The sequence below is a fragment of the Pezoporus wallicus genome, unplaced genomic scaffold, assembly GCF_028554395.1.
Source record: "Pezoporus wallicus isolate ANWC-B61680 ecotype Strahan unplaced genomic scaffold, APGP_CSIRO_Pwel_v1 scaffold_8224, whole genome shotgun sequence".
Taxonomy (NCBI): domain Eukaryota; kingdom Metazoa; phylum Chordata; class Aves; order Psittaciformes; family Psittacidae; genus Pezoporus; species Pezoporus wallicus.
In genome coordinates this window covers 647,769-670,931 of record NW_026641935.1, presented here as the reverse complement: position 1 = coordinate 670,931, position 23,163 = coordinate 647,769, and the positions used below count along the sequence as shown (strand labels likewise).

Below are 23,163 nucleotides of genomic sequence, written 5' to 3'. Positions count from 1 at the left end.
CTTTATCCATATTCTCCACTATGGAGGGAATAAAACAGCAAATGACAAATGAGCTGGGTTAGTACTCTGATAAGGCACTCCTGGAGGTGTTTGGGGAATGAGTGATGAGCACTCCAGAGGAATCCTTGAAGAGAATTATGAACTTGGCTTCCCTTATACCGGTGCTTATGAATGGGTAAGGAAACTATCTTCCATCAACTCAAAGGCTTCATTTCTGCTCTAGCTTTTCTCAAAATTCTCATTTTAAAAAGGGGTTCATGCACAGGTATTACACCTGATCCCTGTATATGTATATAGGGCATTGCAAATTTTCCCATGGCCACAAATATGAACCTGGGAAGTTTCCTTAGTGTGGGGATTTACTAGTGAGAATGGTTTTCAGGCTGAAGTGGCTCCTCTGACAGGATTACGCTCCACAGTTATCACTCAGAAGAAAACAAGGAGAACAAAGAAGACAGCGCACGCATATCCCTCACTATCTGGAGGTACCTGAACACTCACATGTCTAAGCCTCATTCTGCTCCTGGGCTTTTGCCATTCACTGAAATTCTGTCATCTGCTTCATCAGCTGAGGATAACAGAAGACGATTGCTTGGTGGGAAGCCCTCCCAGATGTGTGTGCAGACGGGTCTGACTGCTGGCGGATGAGTGCAGGGAAGGCAACATGCCTTCTGCCTCACCTGGCAATGCTTTGGTGACAAACACCAATAAGTCAGACATGGCAGCTTTAGAAAAGCTTCTCCCAGGCATAGATTCTTGTGTTAGAAATTTCCCCGTGCCTTGTCATGAGACAGCAAATATTCACAAAGGGTTTCTCTCCAACAGAAAAGCCTTCACGGAACCAAGACCTCTCATGTAGTAATTTTCACACCTCCTCTGATAAACAGAAGCCAGGCACTACAGGAAGTCAGACAAAAGTTCTTCATGGTCGAAATGCTCCTAATAAAAGGAATGTGGGAAGTACACTCCCAAATGTATTCTTGATCCCCTTGTGTCACACACACATCATACTGTTCAAATCAACTACCAAACAGCCTCAGCTGCTCTGCCCAAGAGGGATGGTGCACTGTTGGCACACTGTAGAAGAAAACCACTGGCTTGCTATGCAGCTGCTCAACACCTCGCGAAGGGCAGCAGGTGCTGCAGCAAAACAGCACAGGAAATGTTCACATTTAAATCCACAGATATTTCAGGATCTACAATGACTCTCTAATTTGCCAAGCTCAAGGGCTTTTTTGGTCTTGGATTTCCTCATGCAGGAAACCCAACTTTTTGCAAAAGGAGTTCATGTAAGTCCTTCTATTCGCCTTTCCAGGAGCACCTTGGAGAAGGTCTTATCCTGTGTTGCACACAACACATTGTCAATCCACTGCAATTAACTCTGTGTCTTGCTCCAAAGACCTGAGATGGGTTAAAAGGCTGCTTTGAAGCATCCCAGGCAGCTTTAAAGGATACTTATTAGGAATACATAAGTTTATTACTAGGAACCACGCTGGCTTGTATTGAAGGGTTTGTAGACATCAAGTTCAGTGTTACTATCAGCTGTAAGTTGTATGTCAGGGTGATAAAAATAGCCTGTTTGCAATCTGAAGCACTTAGCAGTTACTTCACACATACACCCACACGAATTGTGTTAATCTTCCACACTTCAGTCAAATTAGCAGTTTAGTTCCCTGCAGTCCTTTTTGTGCTTTGTGTTTCTGTTATCCACATAACACTCATTCAAAGCAGTGAAGTGGGGCAGGAGCAGTAAATAACCGGGGAGTCCTGGTAAAGCTACTCTGCCCAGTCCACTTCTGAAAAAGAACCTGCTAGGTAGGCTATTGCTAAATAAGTTAATTACAGCACCTTCTCGAATTGTTCTGGTGAGTTAAAATTCCCCACTTACAAACAACAGATTTTAAAATTTATACTGGACCCCCTATTACCTTTCTGCTGAGGTATCCTGATATTAAGAGTGCCAATTCTTTCTTTGGGTAAGCCAATCTGATGACAGAAGTACCTCTGTTCATTCTTATTCTTACTCTTATTCTTATCCTTTTTGAAAAAATATTCAGATAACAATATCACACATGTTCTACAGAATATTCCTCCCTGGGCCTACCACAAGTAGGTCTTCTTCTCTGCTCTGTAAATCACCTCTGTAGCTGGCCACAGTGAAGCTATACAGACAGATTTTGTGGTCTCTGCTGAATCACCTTTTGCTTCTGGCTTTTTAAATATTGAAAAGATGCTGTATTAAAATAAAAGAAAATTTCCTGCAGTCTTCCAAGTGTTGCATGGCATCCCTTCTCCCTATTTTTGCCTGCAGTCTTTAACTGCAACATAGCTGGCCAAAGCTACAGCAAGGATGAGATGAGCTGAGTGTATGCACCCTGCAATGCTAAAGGTGCCAAGCTACCTTCTGCCAGCTTATAGCTCTGTTGAGCACATCTGCTGTTTAGGAATCACCAAAAGCAGATCATGTAAGAATGACTTTGGTATTTTTTTAATCAACACATTGCCACATATTAATCTTTTCCTAGAAATTAGTTCTTTGCCTCATCACCAGCTGCAAACTGCAGTAGCTTGAGTCATCATCAGCTAACAGGTCCAATTTCTTTTTTTCTTGAACATATGGCAGTTGCACATTTAAAGGATACTGTCTAGAATGATTCATTATAAATGTAAGTTTATCATTCTCACTAGAATGTAATTTCCAATTAACATCTTAACATCAGACACAAAGTAAATGCCTTGTATAGAGAAACAAGAATGAGCAGAAATACAGTTTTCCCAGATGCTCCATTAAAACAAGCATTAGTGTCAGAAGCCCTTCCCACATCACTTGTAGATAAGAAGCAACCATTATCAGCCTCATTTTGAGCACTTGCTTGAAATGCACAGCTACAGACAATGCTGATTTTGAAAGTGGTAATAGAGTACCTTCACACAAGGAGTCTAGCTGAGATCTACAGTACCCTGTCTCACATCTTGTTAGACATTGCTCAAAACACCTCATCTTATGGAGGTTCCCTATCAAAAATCCCATTCTATAGGAGTAATAGTAATAGCACTTCAAAGAAATTATTGACATCTGCTACATTTTTTTGGCAAGAAACACAGTTAAAATCATCCTCTTTGCAGAAGAAACAAAGCCAAGTATTAGCTATTTATGTTCTGCGTAACACTCCAAGTTCACAACTGGATTGGGTAATGGACTAAATCCAGACCTTATTCAAGTTTGACACGACTTTCAAAAGAAAACAATCACCATGCACAATTTTTGGAAGCATCACTGACTTAGATTTACACCAGTGGAAATAAGGATGGAACTTAATCCCTCTAGGTAAAATTACTACTTCTTCACAATGGTCACTGTTAATAAAAACTTTTAAGTACTCGCAAAGCATATGTAGATCTACATGTATAAAAGTTACTAAACAAGAAATAAGCTTGGCTTGTGTTTCTATCTTTTTTATAGCTCTTTTTTTTTAATATATATTAAGAGGTCATAAGTGCTTGATTTTCTATTTTGAAAAGGGAAGGAGGAGAAAGATATGCTGTAACTGCTGTGAATGTCACCACAAGGACCCAAAAGCTGATCAGTCAGAGGAGGACTTCTACTGAATTTATTAAACGTTTTGTCTGTGACACCTGCTTAATTCAGTAATAAACGACACCAGCTGAAACACACGGCTGCTCACAGCTCTGGAGAACTTTTTACCAGAAAAGATCATTAATAACATCAAGAAATACCTGAAACAGAAAGCAAAACACACACAAAAATAAATCTGAGGCAAAACGTTAAGAACTCTAAATCTCCACTACCTTTGCACTTCTTTAATGATGTGAAAGAGAACAGAAAGCCTGTTTAAAAAGGCTTTGTATGGCTGTCTTTTAAATATCCACAAAGCTGCCAAAACTGCTGCTGTCCTTTCTTGTGATTATGGTAAATTTCAGTGGGTGGTCCGAGCAGTGATAAACATGTCATGAGGACAAATAGAGCACAGGTTTTCTTAATGACAGCAGGTTATATAAAATACTTCTGTGTTACATTTGGGGAAAAAAAAAAACACCAAAGATTTCCAAAGGAATGGTAACAGACAAAGTTGGGTATTCCCATGCTCTCCTTCCACTTGCAGTTTCCAGGCAGATGAAGTCATGACAACCCTTCAGTCCCTGAAAAATGATGTATTCATTCAAAAATGACATAAACCGAAATCTGACCTGACCCTTCAGTCTCATTATACTTCCCCTTTGACACTTTGAGCTCTTACCTGGTGCAGTTTTGTAAGACACAGTTTTGGTGGTGGGCATGGGTGGTGCGCTCTTTATAACAGGGCTTGGTGCCATCTGCAGACCTTGCCGCTGCCTCTTCAGCTCCTCTTCTCGTTGCTGGGCAGCTCTGATCTCTTCTTCTATCATCGATAAAGTCCGCTGCTTCCTTGACCTTAACTTGAAAGGGCCCACGGTCACTTCAGATTCCTGCGTGGCCAGGATGGAAGCTGTGCTCCTCAGCTCAGCTGCCTCTGAATACTTGCTGAAATAGCTGACTTCATACCTGTTCTCCTCCACAAGGAACGGCTGGTTGGCGGAGTACACAGGAGACTGCTGCAAACTCTTCCCTTCCCTGAGTCCTGAGTCTTCCTCTTTTGAAATCTTTGGTATGGTGTCCCTTTTTTCCTGGACAGGTGAGGACACCTGGGGTGGCTCAAACATTGGGTTCTGCTGCCCCCTGGAGGCTGGAGCTGGCCCAGTGGTGGCTGGCTGCTCTTCGACCGAGACCTCTTTCTCCACTGGGGTTTCTTCTTTCCTGCAGCTTGCTCTATCCGCCTGCTCGGCTATGGCTTGTTGGATGGCGTTTTGAACCAGCAGGTCAGCATGGTACTCCAGCTGGTCATCAATCAGCATGGAGTCTGCCAAGGCAGAGGAGGCTGAGTCGCAGCCTGGGTCGCTGAATGACTTAGAGATGCCTTCACCCCTACACTCTGCTGGAGTGTCAGCCTGCGGGGTCTGCGGCAGGGAGAAATCAGCCAGCGAGCTTTCCTGCAGAGCACTCATGGTCTCATTGGAAGCACCACTGTCACTGATGTTATCCATGCTGAAGTCGTTGGAAAGGGTCTCCAAGACGGTGGTATCCTGAGACCTGACAGACAAGTCATCCAAGCCGGAGTCAAGCTCCTCTGGAGGAGAAGAGGCGCTGCCTGACTTTGGGAACTGGTCTAGCATGCCCTGTCCATCATCCTTCACCACTGTAAAGACTGCTCTTGCACTCATGAATTCTCCATCTTCTGCCCACAGCTTCGAGGCCTGTCCAGCTCTGGAGCTATCAGTGCATGGTAACTCTCTTACTGGGTCAGCAGTTGTAGTCTGAGTACTCGTATCATCTTCTGAGGTACAGGAGACCTTCTGTGCTTTGACAACAGTGGCACTGTTCCCCTCCAGCTGTCCTGCTGGCCCACACACTGAAATGGGTCTTGTCACAGAGGACAGTGGCCTATCAACATGAGAAGAATTGAGGCTTTTGCAGAAGGGTTTGATGGAGAACATTTTGGGTGTTCCTGAGCGCCTCAGTGGGGCCTGGCCCTGAGACAGCCCTGAATGCTCCATCTGCTGGAACTGCTTTCTGGCGGCTGAGAAGTCAATCTGCTCTGTGACAATATCCTCTTTCTTGATAGTGACTGGCTCTGGTGGTACAAAGGATGTTGCACCTTGCTGCTGCTGTCTCTCCTTGCGCTCCTTGTACTTCTTGTGGGACTCCAGATGCTCTTCATCCAGTTGATCCTCCAGGGTCTTCTCTTGGGGAGGGTTCCACCATTTGGCAGCAATGTTGGGGTTTTTCTTGACAGCCTGGCTTTTAATAAGTTCCCTTCTTTCCTTTTCAAGTTCCATCATTTCCTCTGATGATCTCACTTTGCGAACCCTGTATTTTTCCTTCTCTTCCTCATCTTCAAAGAGCTTTGAGGGCTTTTTGTCTTCATGGAAGGCTCGTAGTTCAAACTTTGCTTCTTTCTTAAGGGTTGTAAGAGCTGTCTCTCCATCCTTAGAGGATCTTCTAGAGCTGTTTGAAGAAGCAGGACTTCCTGGCACCTTCAGACTCTCCCTAGCGTCATCTTTCAGTTCACTGAAGGAATGGCCATTAGATTTCAGGTTCTCATGTGCTATGCTAGCTTCACTTGGTTCAACTACCAAAGGTGTCTGCTTGACAGCTACATTTTCCTCCCTTTCACTGGGAGTGGAACTATTATTGACATTAACAGATGCTCCTGAGCCATCCATAATGGAGACTGCACTTGGTTCAGGGGAGGATGTCCCATTAAAGGGATTATCTGCACTAGAATCGCAGCAATTTGCCTCCAACACTTCATCTAGGTATCTGATCTCCTTAGCAACTTCACTGTCCAGAGATTCGTGCCTTTCCTTAAGACCATTGTGGCTGGCAGCAGAGGAAAAGAAATGTGTTGGATTGTCTATGGGATGTGGTGAAGCCACTGTGGTGATGTTTTTATGTTCAGAAACTGGAACTTCAATTTCCATTTTCTCTTCTTTTGTAGCAAGCACAGTAGCTGGCTCCAAGAAATTGGCACAGTTTTGGTCTCTATCTTTTCTCAACCTGATGTCATCCTCAGGGATTCTGGAAGATTTCTAAAATAAAAAAGAACAAAACTTTGATGAAGTCCTAAAAAGCAACATTTTAATTTTTGCAGAGTAAACACCATCTGGAAAGCAACTCCTAGCACTTCTCAAACTTGAGATTAAAGCAGCCCCTCAGAGTGTGGGAAAGCAAGGCAAATCATTAACATAAAAAACCAGAAAGTTACCTTATGACAAGCTGGACAAGGCACTAAACCAACAAACTTTCATTTAAGTATCTCCCATGGGCTTACCATACTCACTTTATCATTATTTCATGCCTGTGTCCTTGTTTGCTACTAAAAAATGAGCTTTGGATTTACAAGTTATAATGACTTGGTTGTTTAGGTTCTTCAAGGGTTTGCATAAACAGCACAAAATACCTGTCATCTTGGTAATTTAAAAATGCTTTCTGCACCTGAAGGAAAGTTATCAGGAGAACTGGCTACCCTGGACCTGGAGAAGGCTGAGGTCCTTAACAACTTCTTTGCCTCGGTCTTCACTGGCAAATGCTCTGACCACACCACCCAAGTCTTGGAAGGCAGACGCAGGCCCTGTGAGAATGAAGACCTTGGGCCCACTGTAGGAGAGGATCTGGTTAGAGATCATCTTAAGAACCTGAACATGGACAAACCTGATGAAATCCCTCCACGGGTCCTGAGGGAGCTGGCAAATGAAGTTGCTAAGCCACTCTCCATCATATTTGAAAAATCCTGGCAGTCAGGTGAAGCTCCTGATGACTGGAAAAAGGGAAATATAACCCCCATTTTCAAGAAGGGGAAAATGGATGACCTGGGGAACTACAGACCAGTCAGTCTCACCTCTGTGCCTGGCAAAATCTTGGAGCAGACTCTCCTGGAAGGCATGCTAAGGGTCATGAAAAACAACAAGGTGCTTGGTGACAGCCAGCATGCCTTCACTAAGGGGAAATCCTGCCTGACCAATGTGGTGGCCTTCTATGATGGGGCTACAGAATTGATGGACAGGGGTACAGCAGCTGATGTCATCTACCTGGACTTGTGCAAAGTGTTGGACACTGTCCTGCACAACATCCTTGTCTCTAAATTAGAGCGACATCAATTTGATGGATGGACCACTCAGTGGATAAAGAACTGGCTGGATGGCCACACACAAAGAGTTGTGGTCAATGGCTCAATGTCCAGCTGGAGATCAGTAATGAGGGGTGTCCCTCAGGGATCGGTGTTGGGACCGGTCTTGTTCAACATCTTTGTCAGTGACATGGACAGTGGGATTGAGTGCGCCCTCAGGACATTTGCCGATGACACCAAGCTATGTGGTTCGGTTGATATGCTGGAGGGAAGGAATGTCATCCAGAGGGACCTGGACACGCTTGTGAGGTGGGCTGATGCCAACCTCATGAAGTTTAACCATGCCAAGTGCAAGGTCCTACACCTGAGTCGGAGCAATCCCAGGCACAGCTACAGGTTGGGCAGAGAAAAGAGATTCAGAGCAGCCCTGTGGAGAAGGACTTGGGGGTGTTGGTTGATGAGAAAATGAACATGAGCCGGCTTCAGTGTGTGCTCGCAGCCCAGAAAGCCAACTGTATCCTGGGCTGCATCAAAAGGAGGGTGAACAGCAGGTCGAAGGAGGTGATCCTGCCCCTCTACTCTGCTTTTTTGAGACCTCACTTGGAGTATTGTGTGCAGTTCTGGTGTCCTCAACATAAAAAGGACATGGAACTGTTGGAACAAGTCCAGAGAAGGGCCATGAGGATGATCAGGGGACTGGAGCACCTCCCGTATGAAGATAGGCTGAGAAAGTTGGGGCTGTTCAGCCTGAAGAACAGAAGGCTTCGTGGAGACCTCATAGCAGCATTCCAGTATCTGAAGCGAGCCTATAAGGATGCTGCGGAGGGACTCTTCATTAGGGACTGTTGTGATAGGACATGGGGTAATGGGTTAAAACTTAAACAGGGGAAGTTTAGATTGGATATATGGAAGAAATTTTTTACTGTTAGTGTGGTGAGGCACTGGAACGGGTGCCCAGGGAAGCTGTGAATGCTCCATCCCTGGTGGTGTTCAAGGCCAGGTTGGATAGAGTCTTGGGTGACATGGTTTAGTGGGAGGTGTCCCTGCCCATGGCAGGGGGGTTGGAACTAGATGATCTTAAGGTCCTTTCCAACCCTAACCATTCTATGATTCTAAATCTCACAATGCTTCTACAGATGTAAAGTATTACTGCCCCTGTTTTACAGACACAGATGCTAACATGCAGGAAGAGTAGGCGAGTCATCCCAAGTTAGGAAAAAAGGACATGAGAACAGCAGCCAATGTTCATTTCTTAGTGGGTCACTCCTGGTCATCAAAGACAGGGTAGAATTACATCATTCTGGGAAGACTCAAGGTCCTTCTCCATCCCACATGGAAACCCACACACACCTGGACCTGGGAGACAGGAAGTGTTTGCAACTCCCATGGCATGAAGACCACCACAAGGAGCATGACAGGGACTGGAGTCAAGATCTGCCTCCCACTGCTTTGATCTGTAGTGCAGATGTACTGGATTCATACTTCTCCCTGATGTGTTGCCTCTGCTCTCAAGGAGGGTATTGAAAGAAACCCTACTTATGTTCAGGTACGGACAGATTTTACCGGTCACTGAACTTACTGTGACTAAGTATGAAGGAACCTCTGATTTGGCTAGGAATATGTCAATGAATTTCTCAATAACTCTTCCCTCCTGAAAGGCAAAAAAAAAAAAAAAAAAAAAAAACCACACCGAAAGAAAAGAAGAGGGTGTTTTCAACATCATTTTTTAAAAAGAATTTGAGCCCTGTGAAATCAGCAGCCAACAACAATGGCACTGTTGCCTGCTAGTCACTCCTGCCCTTGCTGTCCCTTATCCTGTGTGCTATTAATACACACTGCATCAGAAGACGATCAGCTAGGAGCACAATGACACCTACCAGTGACCTCAACAATCACATTGCCTCTGGGTTTATATACAGGCAGTAAAATGCATTTAATGCACCTTAAGGAATTACAGCCAGCCAGACAGAAAAGCTCTCTTTCTAAAAGCACTTGGAAAATTTTCTGTCTACGTAGTTGTACACAGCCAAAGACATGCTGGCTCCAGCCATTAGGTATTTCCTTCTTAACTGTGCTTAAATATTTGGGATAACCTTTAAAAACAAACAAAGAACCAACCTGCTTTTGTCTATGTATTACACTTGATATACCTCACTGCTTCTACTTTCATTTTACTTTCTGTTGAACCTAGAAATCTTGCAGCTGAAGTTTCTAGCATGGCTCTTCGTAAAGCATATTACATTTTTCACCATTTAAACATCTAAACGTGGCCAGTTTCTTTAGTCCTATTAAGGACATATTCAAGAAAGCAGATGTTCTGCTAAAAAACACAGAACAGCCAGTGCAAAATGTTACTTCCTGGAGCAGCCCCCGCAGAGGGACATAAGCACCAGTGCAGGACTGCTGGCTGTCTTTCACACAAACCATGAGAAGTTCATCATGCTCCGGCTAACGTTTGCTTCTAATCTGTCACTAGGCGACATTGGTGGCTAACCTGTGGCTGTCAGAACATATCTTCTGTGGATGCAGAAAATCACGTAATGAAGCTATGCACCACAGCCACTTAAAGACTTCTGCCTGCTGAACCACTCCAGAGCTGAAGGGCCCCCTGATCCTGTGCTTCTAGTATCTCCATGCCATGGAGCTGGGAATATGCCCTTGATTGTCCCAGAGACCCTATTTACTACAGCATGTCTACTTCCATCACTGCTTTAATGTATCAACTGTTTCAGATCATGCCACATTTGGGCATTCAAGTTAGGGAACAGAACCACAGATGCAGTACTGTACCACTTTCTTATGATTGCCAGCCCATCCTCTCACAGCTGTTATCCATAGCGAACAATTAAGGCATGTATCTATAACTATCTAATCAGGGCACACATTTATGACATTATATAATTCAGAAAGTGCATGTGTTTATGAAATTGGTGCGACACATGTAACTGTGTACTAAGCTAGACAATTTTGTCATAAAAGCTACAAGGAAACATGGCTACATATGGGAGGGAGAGCCCTTTTTTGCAGGGGATTAGCAACTGAGCAAGGAGGAGGGTTCCCAGCATGGCAGAGAAGCCAGGGAGAAACACCAGAGGAGTAAAAAAAAATTGTATTGAAAAAAACACCCAGTTTTTCCCTTAACACGTTCTGGCAGAGTCTGGGGACAATTTTGTGAGGTCATGGTAATAAGAGTATGCTTCAGACAATCCAGTGAGGAGCAGAAGTCAATCTACTAATGAGTTACCTGAAGATAACTGAGATCATAAGGATGGAAGCAGCTGACAAAACTAAGCTTTTCTTAACAGGGCTGGTTCAGGTTAACTGACACAAGGGGTGGGTGGAGGCTTGGAGTAGGAGGGCAGTGGAACACATACAGACCCCCTGCCTCAGCTGTCTGGCAGAAGGAGGCAAGCTTGCCAGGGGGGCTACTTTTGCTCCACAGTGATAAGTATGTAAGAGCAGCTTTATATTTGCTGCCTACAGGGAGGCAGCTTTTCAAAGCCTGCACCATTACAAAGGCCTGTAAATGGGGAAAGGACTGCATTCAACATCAATTGTAGTCAGCAATACAGCGTACAGCGATTCCCATACACTGCTCATCTAGACTCAGATTTTCCAGAAGTTACTGCTATGTTTACACAGTCTCTGAATGTGCATTCATTTCTGTTTAAGTCAAGATGCAACTGGGTAATTAGTGTTACTTGTACAATGCTGCTGCACTTTAGTAAACTGCAGTTATTAGCAGCTTGGAGAATTATTAGCATATTTCCTCCTTGGCTGAATTCTTCATCTACAAAAGTGTAAGTGTTTGGGCAATCAACTCTTCTAGGAGGAAAAAAAATGTGGGTGTGCTACTAGCAAGACCCAGCAAATGTAATGCCAGTGCCGTTCTTTGTTTGATGCAACTCAAAATGCAAAATGACAACAAGTGGGAGGCAATCCTTCTGAGCCACGCTGACATTCTTCCGAAGCAACAGTGGTCAGGGGCAGAGGAAAAGATCAGACAGCTAAAAACATTTAACGGCTTAAAAAACCTATAACACAATTTCCATTTCCTCAGGCTTCTATCTTCCTTTGAAGATGTCCTGTACTGCACCTGCTTCTACTCCCACTGCCTCATCACTGGGGCAGTGGTTTGCTCAATTCTTTCCCCTCTCCCTCTGCTCTTGGATCTAACTCTTGGGCCCGCTATTCCTCTAGCAGGTTTAGTACAATAGCGTAGCTAAAATCACATTTGCATATGGTTGACTGGCTAATCCACACCTCCCTGCTCATGTCAATCATCTTCTCCCTTTCCACCTCTTGTCTTGGCCTGCCTCTTCAAAGTCTCTTTGCAATGGAGGAGGAACCAAATGATGGATTTACTAGGGGGCTGAGTCTGGCAAACCTTCAAGAGAGCATCTGCTTTCATTCAGCTCACCCTTCTGAAGAACGCAGTCGCCATCTGTGTCACAGATGGAGCCACCACAAGCACTGCAAAGATACAGAAGTTATTTGCACCTCGCACTTCCAGATGGCCACCCTGTACAGCAACAAACCCCCTACCCAACACAGGTACAGCTTCACTCTTGCTAGCAACTGCAAATATTTCCGTAACTAAGTTGTTTTCTGTAGAAGAATGGTATGAGAAGGAAATATTGTAGTTCTTAACGAGCAAGAAAAGCAAAAGCAGAATTGTACAAGGTGCTAGGATGCATCCCTCACAGTTCATTGCTCACTACCACTCAACCGGTGCTCGGAAAGGTGCCACCATCCCACCTCATCCCAGATGGGAATAACAGCCCAAACCACTGTGATGGCTCTTGTTTCATGCTGGCTGGTGTACTCACTTGCTCCCTCCCACAGCAGACTCTCAAAGGGCAGCTGCCAACTCATACACCTCCAAAAACGAGGCGATAGCGCCTGTTTCTGGAGGGACAAGATGCTACAGGTGGGAACCTCTGCAGAAAGCAGTATGAAGAAATGGGCCAAACACTTTGTTTTTGGAAATTTCCTTTTCAGGGGAGCTGAGAGAAAGCAGAAGCAGAAAAAAACTCTTCAAAAAGATCCCAGAACTGAGGAAGAAAAGGACGCACTGCTGATGTGGGCCTCAAGGGAAGGAAGGGAATTTCTACTAACACTACCTACAGGAACTATGATTTTTCATAAAAAAATAAAGAAAATCCACTGAAAAACTCAAATCCAAAGTGTTGTCTTCTTTCTCCTGTGTGAAAAGGCCCCATTTTTCCTGATATTTTTATCCTGACTCTGAAGGGTTTAAAAAGTTTATTTAAATTTTCACTTAATAAACTGGATAAAGTTCAAGTTTCAGAAAAGAAGAAAAAGATCTCCAAAACCTGTTGCCAAATTTCACTGAATTTATGACATGTCAGGCACATGCTGGCTCTACCTTGAATAGCTCCATTCGTAATTGTACTCGCACACAAAAAGCAAAACCTGGCCTGTTCCTCTCACAGTGCACTACATGGTGTCTTCAAAACACAGATGGAAACTATTTCCAAAGACTAAAATGTATTACCATTGGGTGTCACAGTGACATTCTCTGTAAGTAGCTCTCTATGCTCTTAGACTTGCCTGAGATAGCCAGATAGTACAACAGCAAATTTTCTTGAAGAAAACCTGGCTTATCTCCTTTTAAGCACTTCAGAAATCACAAGAGTGCAGTCTAAAAATCAATGCAACTTCTTAACACCTCCCTGAGAAGCAGTGGGGGGCTCTTTTGGAGTACAATAATAAGGGATGTGGGGACAGAGTGCCCTAACAAATGGCTACTTGGAGAGCTTGCTTTGTGGCATTTTCTGAGTGGTTTTCTGTGTGTCCCTTTTTGTCTCTTTTAGAGAGGGAGCTGTGATTGAATTTTCTCAGAAAGCATGGGAAATGCTTTGCAATATTATTTTTCATTCCAGCTGAGCCACAGGCTTCAGCTTCCCCATGTGATACGCTATAAAACTTCATCAAATCAAAGTCCAATCTTATTTTGCTGCTGTAACACGTTAAGGATGGAGAAAAATCACCCCAAAATTATGAATACTTTAATGATAAACATATTTTTCATGGTTGGATATTTTAATGACTAGCACTTAATGAACAATACTGAATTTTTCAAAACATCTGTCTGGTATTTTCTGTGCCATCAGTAACAAACAGCTGAAGTTTTTTCCTGAGTAAGCCAGGATCCAACTCTGGAATAACCCTTGCCACTTCCCATTAACTCCAAGATGTATGAATTGGAAGCAGTTTTTCTAAGGTAGGAAGCCAACTGTTCCTTTACACCAGTTATTTTCTCTTAACTCCTTAAAAATACAGATCTATTCTCTCTGTGAAGAATTTGCAAACCTAATGACTGGACTTCAAATACTGTTAACAGGAGAAAACAAAACAACTGCCCCATCCCAAAAAAAAACAAAACAAACCAAAACTAAAACCAAACAAAAAACCAGCAACTAAAAAGGCTGGCTACTTTCTATAAAATATTTTAATTCCTGCAAAAAACTGTATAATTGCATGAAGAACCTGTATGGACAAAGAGATTTATATGGAAACGTGTATCTAGGGACAAAAGGCTGCTAACTTCTGAATGAAAAGAAATACCACTTCTGATGAAGAAAAAACATCACAGAGGTTATTATAATGTATTATGATGGTTACATAGCTGGCAATAGGGAAAGCAGTATATATTTGAGTGGAGTAGACTCGGATACTAGTGTTTGGGGCTGGTTAGCTTTGCTGTGAAAGCTCCATTTAGCTCTACAGTAATCAAGATCCTGAAATTCTGAAATTACAGGAAGCTCTGATTAAACTTTCATTCAGAAGCTGCAGCTTCTGAATGTTTTGTACTGTCACACCCTAACCCCGCTCCCCAGTTTTCTATCAGCACCCACATAAGCGGATGCCCTGAGGAGTTCCAGAATACTCTCTGTACCCAAGAGATAAGTAAATTGGTACTAATACGATTTCAGGTACAAGAACCTGCATTCAAAAGATGATTCTCTTGTGCTCTGTAATGTAGGTCAGCCTGAAAGTGCAACTGAATTAGGGCAGTAAATGCATGCATAAGAAAGCATTTCATCCAGCAAAACGTTTCTCTCATCATTCTCATCAGTTGAAATCCCACTCCTGATGTTCTTATAAATCGGTCACTTACAAACTGATTTCTATCTCAAAAGAAAAACATGTAGTTAAGTATTGTTTCTTCTATCACTTCACTCAGTTCCCTAGGACAGAATGACCATGATAATAGGCCCTGTGTGAGAGCATGGGAGATAAACCAGTGCTGCAGAGACACAGCACTAGATTCCAGGTCAATACAAATGAGTTAAGAGTATTAATCAACTGCGACACCACAGATGGTTAGTACTTTTTACCTTTGTGTTTTTCCTAAGGCTTTCCTGTGGCTTGTCTCTAAAATCTGTCTTTGCTGAAACAAGACTGAATGCTTCCAAGAGCTGGAATATTTGATTTACAGAGAGTGTGGTGCTAATTCACTTAAAATGGTAAATACAATCTCCTGAAGCAGTCTCCAATGCTACCTAAGAAAGTGCAACAGTTTGCTGGAGGAAATGAAGAACACCACATCGAACTAACACATAAGGAGCATTATACAATCAGAAAATCATCCACTACCTGGCGGAGAATACAAGGAACAATACAATCCTTAAGGAACAGAGGAAGAATTTCTTCTTCACAGCTAAAGTCACAGGTAAGGCCCTATACCATGAACCCCTGCATTTGGAGAATCCACTTGGACAGGTTTTCCTCAGTCACTGCTGGTGGGTTGGAGCTCAGATCTCACAGCTCTAATGCTAGTAGCACTCTCTCATGTTCAGCCTCTGGTTTGATGTTAAGTAAAGCAGAGAAATTCCAAGTCTAGTCTCTCTGTGTGAATCAGGACAGAAAAATGTTCAGTTTAACAGAGTGCCCTATGTGGATACTGAGCTGAGCAGAACTTGGCTTTCAAATGTACCCACAAAAACCAACCAACTAAACAAAAAAGTAAAAAAAATCACTATTTCACAAAACACTGCACTGAAATCTGCGCATCACACGTTGAGAGGATGGAAAAATTGCTCTGATAAAGCATGATCTAATCCCAGTGGGGAGGGGAAAGGATGCTAAACTAAGCCTTGCTTTTAATACTCTCTAACCCATATAGATAATGTCAGCACAAGGAAAGGGTGACCTTTACGGTCACTTGCATGGAAAAAACAAAGAGACAAGGGGATTTCCAAAATTCCTTCATTTTTCACTGGGGACAGGGGGTTCCTGTTCCATCTAAAGAATGGAGGAGCTACAACCCTCCTCTTTAAATGCAAGACCTAGAGAAAAATACTGGCATATTAATCATCTTGAGAAAGGGACCTTCTGAGGAAGGAATTTGGGATAGGCAGGGCAGGAGGAAAGTAGCAAATGGAGACAAAAGGCCACACAGTTCACTCCTTCTCCAAACAGATCTTATGGCAGCTAGGAAAACTATTCTAATACATCGGAGGAACAGAGATAAACCTGTTCTAAGTGCACAAGTAGGCTTTCTGAAATGTATTAGTACTGAAGTCTTCTGAGGATATAGATTCTGTCACTGGCAGATACAGTTCTGTAAAACTTTCATAAATACATTTTCTGAACAAAGATACATTATTTCTATGGTGGAGCTTTCTCACCATTTACTTTCAAGGGCAATACAGTAGGAACCGAATGCTTTAACTGAAGGGAACACCTACAAACCTTTGCAAAGAATACCTAAGATTATTTTTTGCTTTCTTTCATGTATCTGCTTCACAAACGCCAGCTGCTGCAGATCTTACCACTTTTAAATATTTCCTAAAGCCTAATGAATACTTGCTGCACTTCTAAAGGGCACCAGTGTTCAAGATCTACTGGAGTTTGACAGTTAGGAGTAATGCTGCAGGGAGGGCTAAAGGAACAAATTATGTTCAGAAATATGAAAAAAGTCTAAACACCCATCTCTCTTTGAGAGCTGAAGAAGGTTAAGAATTATTATTGATGCTTTGCCTCTATCAGTACGACTTGCTATAGCTGCTCTAACCCATTAGGTTAAGACCTGTCACAGCAAAATCTCCTTTAACAAAAGTATGCCTGGGTAACTGCATGGTGCAGGCATGTCTCACCTGAGAGCAGCCTGCTCTTCCTGGCGCACAAAGAGCAGGACAATGCTTATTTACATAGAATACAATAGTTAGGGTTGGAAAGGAGCTTTAGACCATCTAGTTCCAACCCCCCTGCCACGGGCAGGGACACCTCACACTAAACCATGTCACCCAAGGCTCTGTCCAACCTGGCCTTGAACACCACCAGGGATGGAGCATTCGCAACTTCCCTGGGCAACCCATTCCAATGCCTCATCACCCTTACAGTAAAGAACTTCTTCCGTATATCCAATCTAAACTTCCCCTGTTTAAGTTTGAACCCCTTACCCCTTGTCCTGTCACTACAGTCCCTAATGAAGAGTCCCTCCCCAGCATCCTTATAGGCCCCCTTCAGATCCTGGAAGGCTGCTATGAGGTCTCCACGCAACCTTCTCTTCTCCAGGCTCAACAGCCCCAACTTTCTCAGCTTGTCTTCATACGGGAGGTGCTTGAGCTCTGATCATCCTCGTGGCCCTTCTCTGGTCTTGTTCCAACAGTTCCATGTCCTTTTTATGTTGAGGACACCAGAACTGCACACAATACTCCAAGTGAGGTCTCACGAGAGCAGAGTAGAGGGGCAGGATCACCTCCTTCGACCTCCATTTCACTGCAGACAGTGAGGCTTGGGAGGGTTAGAGCTCCACAGCTGAAACAACCAGCTGGCTAAGCACTCTATGGATTGCCTTCTTTCCAGTTTTTCAAGGAAATGGGGTTATTTTGAAGCTAGAGATCCCTAGAACTTCCCATTAAAAGCGTCTCTATGCAGTGGCTTAAAAAGGGCCGAATTTATATTTAGCTTTAGCCAAAATATGTTTTAGGCCGTTACCTCCAGACTCAGGCAAAACCAGGTCACTGGAACCTTGACAAAGGAAAACTGAGAGGACATTAAGAAAGAGGAAATCTACCCTAGTTGTACCTCAAAAGTCACTTGAATTACATAATCAAGGAGGGGGAAAATATGATGATGATCAAAGGATGTAACTGAAATCTCTGCCAATAGCTGCGTTATGCGCTCTCCAACAAAAGCTTGGCACGCCACCTGCCCTGAATCACACTCCAATGTGTCACCATGCTCAGAGCCCATCAGGAAACCACCACACAAAAATGCTTTCACTCAGTCCCCTTTCCCAGAAACACACCACGGTGAAAATAGCATTTCGTCTACAAGACAGAGATTTTACACAAGTGCCAAAACCTTTTAACTGTCATTGGACAGCAGTTCACAGGGCTTTTCCTCTAAGGGCATGCATGGATTTTAACTTTCTGGATGGTGTATGTAGAAAAGTACCCACTGAAAGACACATACCCACAAAATGAAAACCACTATCATTAAGCTTTCCCATACTTTTTCAATAAATGGGCAACAAATAGGTAATATTTAACAGAAAAAGAAGTCAAGACTACAGGGTCTACAGAACAGTTTTGCTAGTAAGAGGCCAAACGTGTACAGCCTCTAAAAAGGAGGATGTTGCTAAATTCTCCGCATGTTATTGCTATCCCCAGGCTATAAATATGACCTACCATGTGACTTAGGCATTGTGAGCAAATAGCAACTTCATCTAAGGTTTGCTCGTAACACAAACGAAGCACTACAGTCATTTCACTATCTCCTGCAAGAGAATACTTCATTGAAAGTGAGACATGGATAGGATTTTTTCCTAATTTGGGAAAAAGGCAGCTGAGAAATCCTGGGGAACAAGAAATTTCCTTTCAGCACCTACTACTTTCCATCCTTCTGCCCCTGCTCCCCTCCCCTCTTCCAACCAAAGGCTCATTATTCCTTCTTTTCCTGATGAAAAGCCACTGATTAAATGACCTACAGCATATCTGGACTACATTAGGATATTATTTGATTAAGGCATTCATCACTTGCTCTTTCAGCAAGTGGAGAATTAAGATAATGGTGGGGGGAAATGGTGCTTATTGGCTATTCCAGCTCAAACATCTCTGCTTGAAAAGTCTGACTGCTCCAGTCCCTCAGTTGTGGGTTTGTTGTTTTGTTTGTTTTTTTTTTTCCCGTATTTATAGAAACAAAAATAAATATTAATCAATTTAATGTTAGTGAGATCATTAACACCAAGTAAGCTGTTACATTAAGAGACACTGTCATCTGTATTTCTCAGACAATTTGTTATCTGATACGAAATACTCACTTGGAGGTATTTTAAACAGCTGTAAAAAGGCTCCCCATTAAACTGGAGGCAGCACCTCACATTTCTGTACAAACAGAAGCCTGACACATTCCGTTTGAGTCACTTTAGGGGAGAGGGAGACCAGACAGAAATGGCTTAACCAGATCTGCTCAGAAGGGTATTGTTTACTAGCCCATCACACAAGCAGTAACTCATTTTTCAGTATTTGAAATGACTGCATGGGACTTCAGCTGTGGAGGCTATGTACATAAAAACCAAAGCACAGGCTAGAATGAAAGATCGTGTTGTCATGGCTTTCAGATACATTACCCTAAAATATTCTTCCTCACTTCTTGGGAGCTCAAGAATGTGCTATCCTGGTGAATGCACAGAGGCTATAAACTAATTACCACAACAGCGTGCATCAAATGCTACAGAAACCAGGAATGCTGTTGCTGCTAAATGTGTCTGTTCTCAGTACCACGCTTAATTTCCGTCAGTGCTAAACAACTAAGAGATGAGCAGACACACTTAAAAGCCCCTTTATCAACTGAAATTTGCTTTACAGTGTCAACTTAACTAGTGGGAAGCATAAGCCTCTAGAACAAGCAAAGAATTCAGCCAAACACTTTGCAAGCGCTGCCTAAAGAATATAGCAAATGAACATGTGAGTCGTTTTCCTAGTTATCACATGCACAGGATATACAAAACAAACTTTTCTCCCTAGAACCAATATTCTCCTGTATTAACCTACGTAAAAAGTTGTGAATTTCAGAAAGCTCTGACGACTGTTTACAATGAACAGACCAGCCTCAGAGCCTTGAATTCCACAGCCATTACAGGGAAAAACGGTATTGCAAGTACTATTCCCGCTATTGAATGATAAAGGCTCAATGAAGATACAAGTCATAGGTCGGAAATCACTGCTTACCCATTCTCTCTCTCTGTTCCTGTAAACTCTGAAGCAAAGCCAAAAAATGTTGTTTTCCAGAACAGCCTTCACTTTCTTTGGCTCATTAAGTCAAATTCCTTCCCCGCCGTGTTACAAGACAGTGATGTCACAGGCTGAGGGAGGGCTGGTTTAAAAAAGAGGCAGCCTACAGGCTCAGCCCATTCACACAAAGAGGCTGTTTTAAAAGAAAAATGCCGGCGCATGCTGCTCAAAAAGCGCAGGACATCACTTAACCTGTAACCGAGCCACTTCTTGAGAGATCACTTCAAAAGCACCATGTTGGAAACAGCCCCAAAGACCTGTTTTCAGATAGCATAAGCAGGGTTTACAGTTGTAGGTTTGTTTTTTTTTTGGGGGGGGGAGGTTGGTGTGGGGGACAATGGGGAGGCAAAACCCAACAACACAGCATGTGGTTGTCTTTGCAGGAAAAAGGAGCCATTACACGAAGGGCCACTGTGAAAGACACAAGCTCCAAGCAGTAATTAGCAGTAATTTTTACCTACTCGGAAACAAGAAGAGAATTGACTATATTCTTTCCACAGAAGAGGCTTACAAGTTAACTGATGTGCTTAGGGCACCTTCGGCTTCACAAGACTCAGGTCAGGGCAGTGATGTCCAGACTGTAGGAAATGTGTCAGCCACATGGAAAAGAACTGAAGACAGGGAATGTATAAAAATATAAAATAAAATTAGAAGGGAGGGTGACTGAGAAAAAAAGCACAATGTTTTCTACAACACAGTCCTTGTTCATTACTGCTGCTTGTGGGCTACTGATACTTGAGTACCCCTGGATTAGGTTTCCTGGTGACTCAATAGTTAAAGCTAAAAACATGAGCTATGATGAACAGGCATCCCAGGCAAAGGCAGTCTGGACTTTGGGTTAAAATAGCTTGAATTCACCTTACACATGTTGCTATGGATGACATAACTTAAGAGTTGGAATAATGTACTTTACTTCCCTGAAGAACTACATGAAATATTCATCTGTCTTCTCACTACTTCTGCAGCACAGCAAAGGAAAGGCCCAGCCATCCTCTATTAGCAATGATGAAAAGAACAGCAATGATGAAAAAGAACATGCATTTTTTACATGACAGCCCTTGAAGGCACTGGTACTTGACCACCTGTCTGAGTCATGTTAAATAAGGCTAGTCAAGCCTCTTCAGTTTTAAAATGGGTAGGTAAGAATCTCCTTGTCACCTGTAGAATGATTCTACAAAAACAGAATGGAAATAAGGCTCTCACAGGAAAAAAAGAAAAGACACTTAACATCCTTGTCCCAAAATAAAACTAAGAGTGGCTTTGGTGAGCATGAAGTGACAGGAAATACTGTGTGCTTTCATACACAACCTCTCATACTGCCCGGATATTATAATACACAGTTATAACTTTACCCATATTAGCCTTTTATTAGCCTTTTTTTTTTGCCTTTTTTTTTTTTTTTTTTACACTTGCATCATCCAAGAATTCTACACTATGATGAGGGATAAATACCTCATATATAAATAAAACTCTGTATAAAAGTGCATGGATTTAAAATGCAATTTCTACAGCTCCTTATTAACTAAATATGAAATACAAGCAACTCTGCTTCACCTGTGGTCTCTGAAGGAGCAGAAAGTCACAAGCTATTTATCTTACATACTCTCCCTGCCAACTTCTAAAGACCCACATGCCCTGGAGGTCATTGAGGGACTAATCTACATGGGTTTTGAACACTCCCCCAGTGTGATTATGAAAGCCATAGTGATACTGATCTTACAATCCCAGAAAAAAGGACCATTTCAAAGCGATTTACAGGTTTCAGGCCTCTAATCTTCCCAATGTGCAACACAAATGCACATTAAAGCCAAGGATTCTGGATTTTTCCGCTAGATCTTTGTATGTGAAAAGCTGGTGTGAGACAAGCAATCTGATCCTCAGATCTGCAGCCAATTTTGTCTCTCAAAATAGCAGGTCATATGCAGTCTTTTATGCTGAATGGACACAAGACTGCTCTGTCACTGCCAGGAGGCCACCTGTAGAGGCAGATGAGATGTGTAAGCAAGAGCTCAAGCAGTCAAACAAAAAGATGTAGGTGACACCATGCTCTCTGTAAGAGCCTCATGACTTTGGGAGGCTTCTTTAACTCAAAACGGCCCTCCTCTGAACCTTCAAGATACATGATGAGACACTGGATGTGGGGCACAGTCTGTGATATCAGCATTTCTGGGAGAAGCCATCTCAGATTTTAGCTGCTGGTTTTGACTTGCAGTTATGGTTAAACAAAGCAGGGGCCACAAATTCTTTAAAAATGTGGCAGAAACAGAGATTTGCAGTATTATACCTCCTGATTAAGCAGTCACAATACTATAGTGGTCTTGTAAACTCAAGCCCTTTCAGCTACTGCAGGACACGGATGCTTCCCCATCAGCCCAAAGACATTTCCATGCTGGAGAGAACTGCACCACTTGAGCTACGGGGTTATCATTACAGCCTGTTGCAAAAAGCTAATTCTATTCTTGAAACATGTGCTTGAAGGTAAAAGAGGTGCTCCACTTTATGGAAAGCATATGCAAGCTCAAGGTAAACCAAACAAATCCTCTTATGCATCCCCTTCCGGTTCAGGGAATAAACACCCTGCCTGTCTGACCAGATACACAGAGAGATAACACAGATAAAGAGAGACAGGTGTATTTGTCTTTATATATATATATATATATATGTATGTTTGTTTTGACTTTATCTGTCAGACTAGCACCCTTAGATGACTACTAAACTCACGACATGTGACAGCAGAATGAAAAACATATACCAGAAGTATTCCCTTACTTTTTTCTGTACCAGCAGTCTTTTCATGGCACATACCTCATTAGGAAAAGTGTTCTCTCTCTCCTCTGTATCACAGCAAAGCTTCCTACTCACAAAGGAAGGTCTTATGGGACCACAGCACCATTTCAGTTCATTATCTTCGAACTATATTACCTCCACAGATGTTTGTCTGGGACTGTAATACGAAAAGGGCTCCACAAGGCTGGCTGCTGGAAGCAAAACTGGTGATTAAGCGTGCAACAGCTAAAGTTTAATAAACATTTTAAGGATCTCCTTCACATTTTTAATATCTTCTCTATAAATCTACCTTATCAAGCCAGCAGAGAAAAAAAAAATATAAATATATATATATATATATATATATAGATAAATAAGGATGTCATGTACATGGGACTGACTTTTCTGCCAAAGACAGAAAATACAGAAAGGCTTTTAATGCCAGCCCTGTCACTCTCTGGTTC

General features: G+C 42.7%; 1 protein-coding gene across 10 annotated transcripts in view; it reads right to left on the bottom strand.

Moving 5' to 3' along the window:
- Positions 1-23,163, bottom strand: part of PALM2AKAP2 (PALM2 and AKAP2 fusion) — a 263,373-nt gene that overhangs the window by 12,893 nt on the left and 227,317 nt on the right. For all 10 annotated transcript variants that reach the window (XM_057426043.1, XM_057426044.1, XM_057426046.1 and 7 more), the window contains one exon: positions 4,260-6,627. In XM_057426043.1, the coding sequence (XP_057282026.1) occupies positions 4,260-6,627 (2,368 nt within the window). The remainder of the gene's footprint in view (positions 1-4,259; positions 6,628-23,163) is intronic.